The 14,006-nt window shown below is 37.2% G+C and overlaps 1 protein-coding gene across 1 annotated transcript in view; it reads left to right on the forward strand.

Annotated features, from left to right (window-relative positions):
• Nucleotides 1-14,006, forward strand: part of nphs1 (NPHS1 adhesion molecule, nephrin) — a gene marked incomplete at both ends in the record, with an annotated part of 139,367 nt that overhangs the window by 87,410 nt on the left and 37,951 nt on the right. Inside the window, 3 exon segments of the mRNA XM_079391443.1 lie at nucleotides 10,446-10,568; nucleotides 10,846-10,900; nucleotides 12,357-12,478. Coding sequence (XP_079247569.1) covers nucleotides 10,446-10,568; nucleotides 10,846-10,900; nucleotides 12,357-12,478 — 300 coding nt within the window.

Raw genomic sequence — 14,006 nt, forward strand, 5'->3', positions numbered from 1 at the left:
TCTCTCTGATCACAAAGAAAGGCTGAACACACACACACACACACACACCTGCTTTCTACCGCAGCTCAACTGCAGCAGAAAGGAAAAGAGGAATAATGAGGTAACTGGAGGGTGTTCAAATGACCAGGGGCCTAGAGACCCCTCATTCCTGTCATTAGCCGTTTTTCCACTGTCGGGCCACTGTGAGCCAGTGCTTAAAACTGGCCGGGCGGGGCTAATAGCCTCGGACCTGTAGCACCGAGCCCAAAATTACGATGCGTTTCCACCGTCGGGCCAGAAGCTCCGCTACGCTTCACTAAAACCTGCCCTTCACACGCCTCTCCTGAACAACGTCACGCAACCCCCTCATTTCACCAACAAAAAGAAGTTATCAGAAAACAAATCGGAAATAAGTCACTGGAAGGAGCATGATCCCAAAACGAACATGATAAAAGCAGCCGTTTGTTTGCATGTTTTGTTAAATATTTCAATCCAAAAGCTTCAATGTTTCACAAAATAAGTGATACATTGATCATAATGAATTAATCAGGATTGAAAATTAGTCACACAGAAATAAAGCAGTATGAACCGTTATTTCACAAAAGAAAGCGGACACATAGCCTACTTTCAGTCAAGTCTGTTTCTGTTTGTTTCTAGTCACAGAATACGTCACATTTAGAATCATTTATATATATATATATATATATATATAATTTTTTTTTTCTTTCCATCAAAAATACGATTCGAATAGAAGGGAGCTCCTGAACAAAAAACATTATTATATTTTTGACATACGCGGAGCTAAAGATAAAGTAAAGTTATCACTTATGACAGATAAAGTATGTTACTAAATAAATACACGATTGTGATAGTATGATTGAGAAGCTGACGTCTTATTTCTTCAAGGGGATGTTTTTACCATGGATACTATGGTAATGGCTAGCGTGCATAGTATTTTGCATCGCTTATTTCTGCGTTGTATTGTGATCCACATCGGTGCATCACATCAGCTAAATGAATGAATGAATAAATGGATCACAAACAGAAGTCATTTCAAACACTCAAAAGTGAGTTTTAAGCTAAAATTATTTTAAAAGTCTTTAATGCTGGTGTTATGCCTGCTAACTTTATGAATAAGTGAATAATAAGTGAAGTGACATTCAGCCAAGTATGGTGACCCATACTCGGAATTCGTGCTCTGCATTTAACCCATCCAACGTGCACACACACAGCAGTGAACACACACACACCGTGAACACACACCCGGAGCAGTGGGCAGCCATTTTATGCTGCGGCGCCCAGGGAGCAGTTGGGGGTTCGGTGCCTTGCTCAAGAGCACCTCAGTCATGGTATTGAGGGTGGAGAGAGCGCTGGACATTCACTCCCCCCACCTACAATTCCTGCCGGCCGGAGACTCGAACCCGCAACCTTTGGATCACGAGTCCAACTCTCTAACCATTAGGCCACGACTTCCCCACAAGCGTGAATCATTATGAAATGATCCACGCGCTGACGCTCTCCAGAAGTGGAGAAACTCCTCTAGCCCTAGTTGGCCCGTTTTGGCCCAAGGTTTTCGTCGATCAAGCCCCGGAAGTGGAAACGCAACTAGCCCTGGCACGCACTAGCATGCCCGCTTTTGGCCCGACAGTGGAAACGCGGCTATTGCACCCCTTATTGTTTCTGAAAACAGGCTGAGAGGCCTAGTCATTTAAATTTGTTGTTACAGCAGGACGTCCAAGACATCAGACTTGAGATGGAGAGTTAAATTACATTAAAGTTGACAGTAATAACTACTCAGTTTTAATATTGTCTTAAAGTTACTATGAAATAAAAATTTACCATTTTTTAATGGAATATTGCATACATTGTGCACCGTGTGCATCATATTCTGTGTGCTTTTGTTATGACATACCTTTGTAATCTTTAATCAGAAACATTAAAGGGGTCATCGGATGCCCATTTTACACAAGTTATTGATTCTTTAGGGTCTTAATTAAAGGTCTGTAACATACTGTGGTTAAAATTTCTCAATATTAGTGTAAAAAACACCTTCTTTACCATGTCAAAATCAGCTCTGTCTTCAGCACGCTGATCTAGTCCATGTTTCTTTAAATCCTAGTGAGCTCTGCTGACTCCGCCCCTCTCTTCTGTGGAGTGACGAGCAGACCATAGATATGTGTAGATTCCCTATTCGACCGCTCCAGATACGTTGACGCGTCAGCCATCTCGCATTCACCATAATAATCAATGAATATTCAAAGATATAGAAGCGTATAACTTGCTTGCTGTTGATGGCTTACGGCTCGTGGCCCATAGAAACAGTCCATAATGAGGCATCTAGGTATATATATCTATGGAGCATACTAAACTGCAGCCACGAAACTGGCTAACTAGCACATTATTAGGAAATTTGAGTCATAAAACCTTACACTCACCTCTTCTGTAGATAAAGCTGGATCACGAATTATTCGGTCGAACATAGACGCATTTAGGCAGATCGGGGATCGGCACATTCCCTTCAAAGCCAGGAGTAAATGACGACTGCTATATTCAGTATTACATCCAACAACTAAACAATTAAATCGCTTAATCGGAGACATCTTGTCTTCCCCTGCACCGGAGGCAGACAGCTCTCAGCTCACTCAGGGCGGGTCTAAGGGAACACGGTCTTGTCACACTCTCGTGGGAGGGGCCTGTACAGAACTACATCATTCTGACAGGAATCTCAGAACAGCCTGATTTGAGAAAGGGGATTTTAAAATAGGGATTTAAAAAAAAAACACTGGGCGGATTTTTATCAATATAGGATGGATGTGCACACACACTTCCAACACACATTTTTGTTCAAACACCTTTAACATTCCCTTTGCCTTTGCAAAAACATTTCTTCTCTGGTGACGTGTGGGACAGTAATCCCTCCTTCAAGGTGTCAGTCACATTAGATTGCAGCAACTAACAAACGATCCAATGATCTATTCAGGTCCCGATGGAGAAAAATCAAGTCCCGTTCGATGGTGTTGCCTGCTGGTATACAACAGTTGTGAGAGTCTTCTGGGTGGTTGCTAGGGCATTGCTAGGGTGATCTGAATGGTTGCCTACTGGAAGAGGTTAATATTAATTCAAATATGCCATGAATGCATAGTTCTGTGTGTGTGTGGCAGGTTTCAGTTAGTATATTATAATATATATATATTTTGTATTTATTTATTTATTTTTATAAAAATAATTGCACTCATTAGAATGCCATTCAGCCAGTCAGCTGATATACACACACATAAACATTTTAATTTTATTACTATTAACCTCTTCAAATATGGTCAAAATCTTATATCACAATATGAGTGATTTTATTTCATGATAATGATATATATCACAAAATAGTTACGATATAGTTATTTTTGCTTTGAATAAGGTTATGATATCAACATTTTTGATAACATTAATATATTATAATTCTCATAACCGAAGTTGATTTTACAAAAAAGTAAACTAGCCCAACTATAAAATACATTTAAAAAATAATAAAATTGTGAATAATTGTGAAGTAATTGCATCTTAGAATGTTGTCAGCCAATTGGCATCAAATTATTCGCCATACACAATTTGTTTGGAGTACTTCGAAATTGAATAATTTTGCGAGGTATTGGTTAAACTGATTCGGAGTGTCAAAAAGCTCTGTTGATACTGTGTTCTTTGCTTGTTTTCTCTATTTAATTTATTCCTTATTTGAATAACTGGAAAGGAAATCATTAAAATTAATAGGCCTAACTTTCAGTGCTTTTATTAAATTGTGATCACGTTAAATACAGTTGCCGTTGCATTAAAAACATTTCATGATGACCCCAAATTTTATTTTTTCAAAAGCACCCCCCCCCCCCCCACACACACACACTGCTATTTTCACAAATTGCACCCTGTGTGTGTGTGTGTGTGTGTATATATATATAATTTTTATTTCTTTTTTTAACCTCATTTAAAAGGGATTTATGTAGAGGTATGCATGTATTTACATGTACATTTATTTACAAAAATGCAATATAGTATAATATAAAGCCCGTATGATAATTTGAGTACTCAATATCTGGTAATACTTAAGATGGTCAGTGCAGTGTTTTACTGTATTTAATCTGTTTATAATCACTTTTCACTGTCCTATTAGTTTGTATAGTCTCGTGATTGAGAAGGGCAATTATTTTAGCAGCAGTAGTTTAGGTCAAGAAACAGTAGATCTATTAGATTGTAAATATGATATCACTGTGGAGAAACACCTTTGTTTTTACAGCCTACCTTGGCATTGCTGTTGTTTTTTACTGTTGTTGTTGTGGGAAGCACCTTTTGGCTTTTTTAGCTTTGCTATATATTAAGCACTGAGCCAAATGTTGAGTGAGCGAGAATGAGGGATGAAGTGAAAGACACGCATAGAGAGGAGAGAGAGAGTTGCTCTGCTTGCCTGCTCTGTGTGCACACCATCAGTCTTTACTGGGAAATCTATGTGCCTGAACAATGTCTTCTCTAGCACAACAAGTGATGAGCCTGGCTTCATGTGCAGAGAATGTGAGAGAGCAAGGGGGCGATGGCGTGAGGGCGAGAAAGAGAGACGGCGAGAGAAAATTGTTAGCAGTTAAAAAGAGAGAGAGAGCAGAGGAGAAGAGAAGAGAAAACAAATGCATCTCATTATCTAAGCGGGCTCCTCTGCAGTGCTCTCCTCAGCCATCAGTGTCCACACAGATCCAATTGCTTCCTTTAAATCAGTTTGAAACCCAAGCCTTGCCCCATCTGTCTCAGTGTGAAGCCCCTCGCACCTCACCGCCGAGCTGCACACAGCAATAACGCCCCCTAGTGCCTACAAACTCCAGGGAGCAACTGGCAACCTGAACAACACCACTGAGGCTCATTACCATGTGTATATCCTCACTAGCTATTTCTCCGGTTTATTTGTTAGGGTTTTTTCCGTAGTGAAATTAAGGATTTGATATTGTATTGGTTATGAAACGTTACCCCTTTAAGAAAAACTGATGATCATGTCATCCAGCATAATTTGAGAATTTGTGAAACGTCCTGTGCTTCGAAGGAAACCAGAAAAGTAGTAATTATCACAAATTGTCTTTTTTACCTTTGACTTTATGAAGTTATGTTATGTGACTGAGAAGAGTAAACAGGTGGTAAGGTCAAGAAATGATCTACAGTATCTATTATAATATAACATCATTGTAATGAAACATTGTTTTTACAGGCTACCTTGGCATTGCTATTGTTTTTTGCTGATGTTGTTGTAGGTAGCACTTTTTTGTTTTTTACGCTTTGCTATATATCAAGCACCAAGCCAAAAATGAGCTTTAGTTTTTGCTTATCACAAATGATATTTTTTGACTCTGACTTTAAGTGAATGTGACTTATGTATTTATTTGTTAGAATTTTTTTTTAATCATAAAATGCAAAAATATTATAATATTATATAGAAAGTGTATTTTTTAATACTTTTATATTTTAGAATATGCAATTTATTGTAGTGCATTTTTATATTTTTCTTATGTATACATATATGTGTATTTAATATAATTATTTTATAATTTTATAATTTTTTATACAGCCCAGTATAATACATTATACATTATGTATTATACATTTGTACATTTGTACATTATGTATTATACATTATACATTATGTATATACGTTTATACATTTTTCGTGTGTGTGTTTGTGTTTTATATATAGATTTTTCTTTTATATATTTTTACATATAGCATGTTTTTTTTTCATTTATATTATTATAATTTTATTTAATTTTATAGAGAAACAGAAACATTAAGTTATCTCAAGTGTGTATAAACAAAGTATCAAGTACATATAAATGTTTTTATAGTTAATTGAATTTTTAATTGTTTAATCATAATGCTATATTCATCTAATCTGTTGCTGTTTAAGCTGTCAGACTTTATCGTGCAAGTTAAGAGTTTAATGCATCATTCACTCAGGATGTGTTTTTTCTTTTGGTCCATATTTTAATTGTTGCATTTTCCCTTTTAATAGTTCAGCTTTTTGGTTTTGCACTGTCTAGGTTTTTAAATGCTAAAGCGCTTCCTGAGCTCATAAGCAGGATTTTATGATTTTCTGAATTTTATACATTGTACAACCAAAAATGATCCCGTTTCACACTTTTCCATCCAATATCAAGCTCACAGTGGGTAAACTCTGCTACCAGGGTAAACCTGGACAGTGCCATATTTGAGTTCGATTCGTTTGAACAGAGCACAAAAACTGATTTTCACTCTCTCTCGTCAAAAGTGCTGGGAAGAGCTCTGTAGCCCCGAGCGATGCAGGGGAAAGTTGCGCAGCAGAGAGGTGAGAGGGAGAGCTTTGATCGGTGGTGTGTGCGTCTCTTCTGCTGGAGGTGATTTGCAGCACTGTTGCTGCTGCTCTTTTTATTTTTTCCCTATAAGCAGAGCGCTATGCTAGATTAGCATTTAGTGCATTTCCACAGGCTTGTCGACAGCGCAGGGTCCATGCTTCATCATCCGTCTGTGATTCACACAGGCGTTTCAATTGATAATGAGATGGTGCGCTTCTGCAGTGTCGTGCTGAGGCCGGGGAAACAGAAAGTGCTCTGATAGAAAGCAACCAAGGAACACTGTGAGGCCCTTCGTGAAGATCTTAAATAACCGCTTGCAGGGGTTTGTGTGGCTCGAAATTAGATCTTATGGGAAAATGGCCCTATGTTGTCATATAGCATATAAAGATCCATAGAACAACTGCAGACAACACAATGCCAGACTATTTCAGTCAACTAAAATGTATTGTTTTCCTATTTGTTTCAAAACATTAAACAATTACAATAAATTGGATCCATAATATCTGTTTTTATTGTCTATTTTAAGTGCACCTGGGAAGCTTATACATCTTAGTGCAGTTATAAAGTAGTAATGTGAGTTAAAGAAAAAAAAAGTCAGTAAAAAATTGCCATAACAAAGCAAACAGCAAATAAACCAAAGCAAAGGCTTTTTTATACGTTGGGCCATTTTACACAATCTGTATGATTTATTAATTAATGCATTGTATACAACGAATAATAACGAATATGATAAATTTGCATAGAGCAAACTGCAAAATTATGGTTGTTTGCTTTCATTTTTTTTTAAATAAGTTTATTACCAAGGCTGCATTTATTTGATAGAAATACAGTAAAAATAGAAATATTATTACATCTTAAAATAACGGTTTACTTTTTAAATACATTTTAAAATGTAATTTATTCCTGTGATGCAAAGCTGTATTTTCAGCATCATTACTCCAGTCTTCAGTGTCACATGATCCTTCAGAAATTATTCTAATATGTTGATTTGCTGCTCAAGAAACATTTCTTATTATTATCAATGTAGAAAACACATGTGCTGCTTAATATTTTTATGGAAAGCAAAATATATGTATTTATATAGTTGACTATTTGCTGGACATACTGATATGAATGATATATCAAAAAGTGGAACACTGAAAAGAGGGAAGTTTTTACTTTTCGAAGCCCTCAGATGATAAAACGTTAGATTTACACTGAAGGATGGACTAAAGTCATATCTAGAGAGTATCAGAGAATAAAGACTTGAAAGTAGACTCTCTATAATGCCTAAGCAGCCACATAGCAACATGCTAAAAACTGTATCTGCGCTCCCACTGGCATTTGCTGCATTGTGTCATTGTGCATTTGCATTAAGTTGAACTTTGCTTAACTTCATCTCTCAGGCTAATGCAGCCTCAGATAACCAGCTCTCATGGAAAATGAATGACTTATGGTTGCTTTGTTGCTGCAAAGCGCTGTCAGTGTGAATGTGCTTAACATTAATGAAATAGCGTTTATTGCTTTGGTCAGGACATGGTGTAAACCAAACGCTGACTCTACTGATGAAATATGTAATGTTTTCACTGATTAAATTTCTCCTATCCCGGTTTAATGTGCAGAGCCAACTTTACTAAGCATCAGTAGTTTCATTTTTCCCTAAAGGAATTTGAGCATATTTTGTTTTGCATATATACACACATACAGTAGAGATCTGGTGACTGTGGAGGCCATTTGAGTAAAGGGGGAAAGGGGGAAGTGGTGTGTGGCGACCCATACTCGGAATTTGTGCTCTGCATTTAACCCATTCAAATGTACACACAGTAGTGAACATAAACCCAGAGCAGTGGGCAGCCCAGGGAGCAGTTGGGGGTTCGGTGCCTTGCTCAAGGGTCTCACCTCAGTCGGGGTATTGAGAGTGGAAGAGAGTGCTGGTTATTCATTCCCCCCACCTACCGGACCTGAGACTCGAACCCACAACCTTCAGGTTACAAGTCCAACTCTCTATCCATTAGGCCACGACTGCCCCTTAGTGAACTCATTGTCATGTTCAAGAAACCAGAGATGATTTGAGCTTTGTGACATGGTGCATTATTCTGCTGGAAGTAGCTATCAGAAGTTAGGTGCACTGCAGTCATAAAGGGACGGACATGGTCAGCAACAATACTCAGGTAGGCTGTGGCGTTTAAACAATGCTCAATTGGTACTAAGGGGCCCAAAGTGTGCCAATAAAATATCCCCCACACCATTACACCACCACCACCAGCCTGAACCATTGAGACAAGTCAGGATGGATCAATGCTTTCATGTTCTTTACGCCAAATTCTGACCCTACCATCTGAATGTCACAGGAGAAATCAAGACTCATCAGACCAGGCAAAGTTTTTCCAATCTTCTATTGCCCAATTTTGGTGAGCCTGTGTGAATTGTAGCCTCCGTTTCCTGTTCTTAGCTGACAGGAGCGGCACCCGGTGTGGTCTTCTGCTTCTGTAGCCCATCTGCTTCAGGGTTCGACGTGTTGTGCGTTCAGGGATGGTATTCTGCATACCTTGGTTGTAACGAGTGGTTATTTGAGTTACTGTTGCCTTTCTATCATCTCTAACCAGTCTGCCCATTCTCCTCTGACCTCTGACATCAACAAGGCATTTTTGTCCACACAACTGCCGCTCACTGGATATTTTCTCTTTTTTGGACCATTCTCTGTAAACCCTAGAAATGTTTGTGTGTGAAAATCCCAGTAGATCAGCAGTTTTTGAAATATTCAGACCAGCCGTCTGTCACCAACAACCATTCCACGTTCAAAATCACTTAAATCCCCTTTCTTCCCCATTCTGATGCTCGGTTTGAACTTCAGCAAGTCGTCTTCACCACATATAGATGCCTAAATGCATAGAGTTGCTGCCATGTGATTGGCTGATTAGCAATTTGTGTTACCAAGCAATTGAACACGTGTACCTAATAAAGTGGCCGGTGAGTGTGTGTGTATATATATATATATATATATATATATATATATATATATATATATGTATATATGTGTGTGTGTGTATATACTGTACATGCATAATATAGATTTAAAATAAACAGTTATTGAATTTAGTACATGATATGCTGATAAATTCATTGGACTTATTACAATTAACTGCGTATATTAATATTTGCCCAGAAAAGCTCCCAAATAAATGTTATTTAAAGACTTCATATTATTATTATGATAGAGCAAAGTGTTTTTTTTTTTAAATATATTTTTTGAAAAAAAAGTATCTTGTGCACCCCAAAGCTGCATTTATTTGATCAAAAATATAGAAATAAAGTTAAAATATTATTACAAATGAAAATAAATGAAAATACCTGTTTTCTATTATAATATATTTTCAAATTTAATTTATTCATTATGCTGCAGAAATCTGTAGAAGCTAATGGAAAGTTCAAAAGAACAGTATTTATTTGAAATGTGTATATTTTGTAACAGTATATTTGTCTTTACTGCCACTTTTGATCAATTTAAACCGGGATAGGAGAAATTTAATCAGTGAAAACATTACATATTTCATCGGTAGAGTCAGCGTTTGGTTTACACCATGTCCTGACCAAAGCAATAAACGCTATTTCATTAATGTTAAGCGCATTCACACTGACAGCGCTTTGCAGAAACAAAGCAACCATAAGTCATTCATTTTCCATGAGGGCTGCATCCTTGCAGAATAAAAATATTCATTTAAATAAAGTATTGATTTATCTATACATTTTTTATTATGAAATTTATATACAGGTTAGGGAGCAAGCAAGAATAATTGTTTTGTAATCACATTATTTTTAATAATTTTTCCCATACAAATGAATGTGTTGAATACTGATCCCAATAAGTTTCCACTATAGAGCCAAAACCCTTCAAATTTAGCTTACTCGTGTGGCAATTTCATCAATTTTGTTTGCAAAGTAGCTCTCTCCGAAGCTCAGAAACATAAGTGTATGTGTGTGTGCTTGTGTTTGTGTGCGTGTGTGTTTTAAAGCTCTGAAATATCTCTTCAACCAGACAGCAAATGAGTTCACAGCTTGCAATAAAATAATATATTGTGACAATCCCCTGCCGGTTAATCTCTCCTCACCTTCTCCACACTCTCTCTCTTGTCTAAGTCCCGCCCTCACAGCCGTACATCCAGCTGGAGTTTGATGAGCCGTGGGTGGAGGGAGACGAATACACAGTGACCTGCATCGCTCCTGATGCAAAACCTCCTGCAGAAATCACCATGTTCAGAGGTATGCCGTCGCTTAAGAGGCCGACTCTTTATTACGTCCATTAAGCGGGGCTCTTATGAGAGAATTACACTGTAGATACACAACGCAGATAAAAGATGAAAACTCTCACTGGGAGCTTTCAAAACAGTGGCTGCAAACTCAAACCAAGAGACTTCATGATTCATTTACTAAGTTTGTGTCACGCCATCCCTTGGCAAGAAGTACCCTGAGGCAGCCTACTGACTCTATAACTTCTGTGTTGTTTTTTTTTCTCTCGTCGTCTTTTTTTCTTTCTCAGATGGAGAGGAGCTGACGGAAACTGATTCTTTCACAATGTCAGGCTCAAAAAATCTGTATTGTTTTTTTTACATTAACAATGCAATTGATAGGCTATTCTACAGTATTTATTAAACCCAAGTATAAATCTCATCAATTTAGCGTTTTTAAGTATTTTACTTTTATTCCAAAATAATAACTTGTACAATGACTTGTATTGTAAACAATATATTTTATTTAACCAATTTTATATTTTATTTATGAACTGATGTTCAGTTGTTCTTTTTAATAATAAACAAATTTTCAGATCATCAGTCATCAGAGCTTGGTAAACACTGTTCACAGATGCAGAAATGTAACTTTAATTTCAACAAGCTGATTGCTCACTAAAAAAAACACATATTGTGTTTTCAGGCCATTTGAAGTTTGATTTTGTGAGTTGTTTACTTACTTTTTATTAGTTTTCCTATTAATGCCATTATATTTTTAATTCAGACTGATTTGCAAACATAAGAGGCAGGATTTATTGCATGAACCAATCATAGCCGATCATAACCAGTCATCTCCAATCATACCACGATGGAGGCATTGCCTTCTCTCAAGTGACTTTCCCCCATTTATTCTCAATTACCCCCCACCAAATTCACCGCATGCTTTAAGGAGATCTGTTCAAACTCAATGGGCTCAGAGGAGACGAGAGACGGCGAAAAAAAACAAACCCCGTATACATCACTCGTTTTTCTAATGTAATATTCTGTAATATTAGGTTGTTTATTTTTTTCTCATCCAATTTTGTGAGGAGATACTGTGTCCCTTGCCTCCTCAGTGGAAATACCCCCAATTTTCATATAATGTAACTTCTATAACTATTATAAGATTTGAGAGCTACAGCAGAGGGGAAAGAGTTATGACCTAAATTTCCATACTTTCCTCATGCAAAGCTGTCATATGGCTTCTAAAGACTTGAAATATAGCCCCAAAGTGTCACTCCAGGGTGCTTTTTTTCTCATTTGGAACTTGAAATCCTCAGTATTCATTCACTTTTAATGTATGCAAGTGAGCAGCCTGGACATTCTGCCTAACGTCTCCTTTTGCGTCATACAAAAGAAACTGAATCATACCAGTTGGAATGATGTTTTAAATGACAATGGAATTGATTTCTTCAATTGTAGAGTCGTCCATACCAGTATCCCATTTCAGTGGTGATATACTGTAAAACCACGTTTTCTTTATTAAAATCTTTCTTTAACTTTACATGCAGCGTAATTATCTATACTGACCCAGATTTTGCAGCCTCATAAATGTTTAGCAAATCCTTTCAGAATATCTTCTGCATTCCACTTTTGCTGTGCTCTTGAATATAAGGTATTGCTAACAAATCAAATCTTGGAGGCCAGGTACAGTTAAGTGTATGCTGGCAGTGCTCCAGGCTGGCAAATGGAGTAAAGTTATGAGCTCAGTGGGTTTGTGGGTAATTGTGGCAACATCGAGGATGAGAGTGCCACAGTGTGAAATGCATTAACGCAAGTCAACCCTGCTCTCTCTTCACAGCATCAGGGCACGCAGTTCAGACAACGCACGGCAGCTGACATGTCGAGCGAAGAACCCAGCTGCTCCTCAAGCTCTTGAGACTCGCATGACCATGAGCGTATACTGTAAGAGCCCTGCAATTGTGACTTATATTTACAGTGAATGTGTTTACCATTAATTGCTCCAAATAATGAGTCATTAATGGTGATACGTTTTTTTGTTTGTTTTTTGTGCATGATGTGAAGAGCCAGTGGATTTGGTATGTGAAATCTCAGGTCAAGCAGAGTTTAACTAAATGGAGCACATACTGTAAATAATGAAAATCACCATGACTTTGAATTTGGAATCATAGACTTTCTCACACAGTTCTGAGATGGGTATGTGTCCTCAGCTGTGTGACTCGTAGTCAATTGGGCCCTTTTCCTGTCAAGTAATACTCTTGGTCCTTACACTATGAAAAAAATTTGCCCTTCAATCTGCGATGAATGATACCACTTACCAAGTAACAGGAGTACACTCTGAACCACTAAAGTCAACATGAAGTGCTCTCTGCCATTTACTTCCAAAATGTGACTTATTTTCTAGTGAAACAGGATATTCGATGAGAAAAAATTATTTTATTCATTAAGTTTTTGTATGACTGTTATTTATTAAGTCAATAATGATGTTTAAATACATTAGATTACACCAGCAAAATAATATTTAAAGGTTGGATCAGAGGGAAATAACTCCTTAAAATCATAGTTCACCCAAAAATGAAAAAATTGTTGTCATTTTCTCATTTTTATATGGTAAATGGTAAAAAAAAAAAAAAAAAAAAATTCCAGTGTCTCTCAGAGGAACACAAATGGTTTACGAACAAACACAACGTTTCTAGCATGGGTAGAATGTTTTTGAAAGGGAACACCGAGTTTTGCAAGAGAATGCAAAGTTGTCAGGGAAGCGTAATATTTTTGCGAGAGCGTGCAAATGTTTTGCTAGCAAACACCACATTTCTTGGGACAATGCAGTATTTTTGTGAGTAAACATCAAATGTTTTGCTAGAGAATGCAGACTTTCTCAGGAGAACTCAGTACTTGTTTTGAGAGAGAATGCAAAGTTTTACAGAAGAATGCAATATTTTTTCTAGAAAACGCAAACATTTGTGAGTGAACACAAAGATTCTTGGGAGAACGCTTTAAAAAACATAAGATCGTTTAAAAAATATGTTTGTCCATACAATTAAAAGTTCTGTAAATGGGGTTCATAACCACATTTCATAATATCTTCTTTTGTGCAAACTGTTTTGGTGAACTATCCCTTTAAGGTATCAATTGCAGGTTGCCATCGTTTTATCAATTAGGGTTGATTTGTGGTTCATGTTGACTTTAAACAAGAAACACCAAAGTCCTTTCAAATCAGTTTAGAGCATCATATTTGATCTCATACTTTTTCCATGTTATGTAAGCTTATCTGTTATGGGTGAGCTTTGAAAACCTATGCAGCCTAATGCACGTTTTAAATTCCATGTGATATGATGCATTTCACAGGCATAAGCTTCCACTGAAACGCCAATCACATTTTTTCTGCTCACTAAATTTATGCTTTAAAACACTGCCCCCCCTTCACTCACCCCAGCTCATGGTTCCATTACCGCCCAGCCAGTGCAATAAG

Source organism: Barbus barbus (assembly GCF_936440315.1).
Source record: "Barbus barbus genome assembly, chromosome: 34".
Taxonomy (NCBI): domain Eukaryota; kingdom Metazoa; phylum Chordata; class Actinopteri; order Cypriniformes; family Cyprinidae; genus Barbus; species Barbus barbus.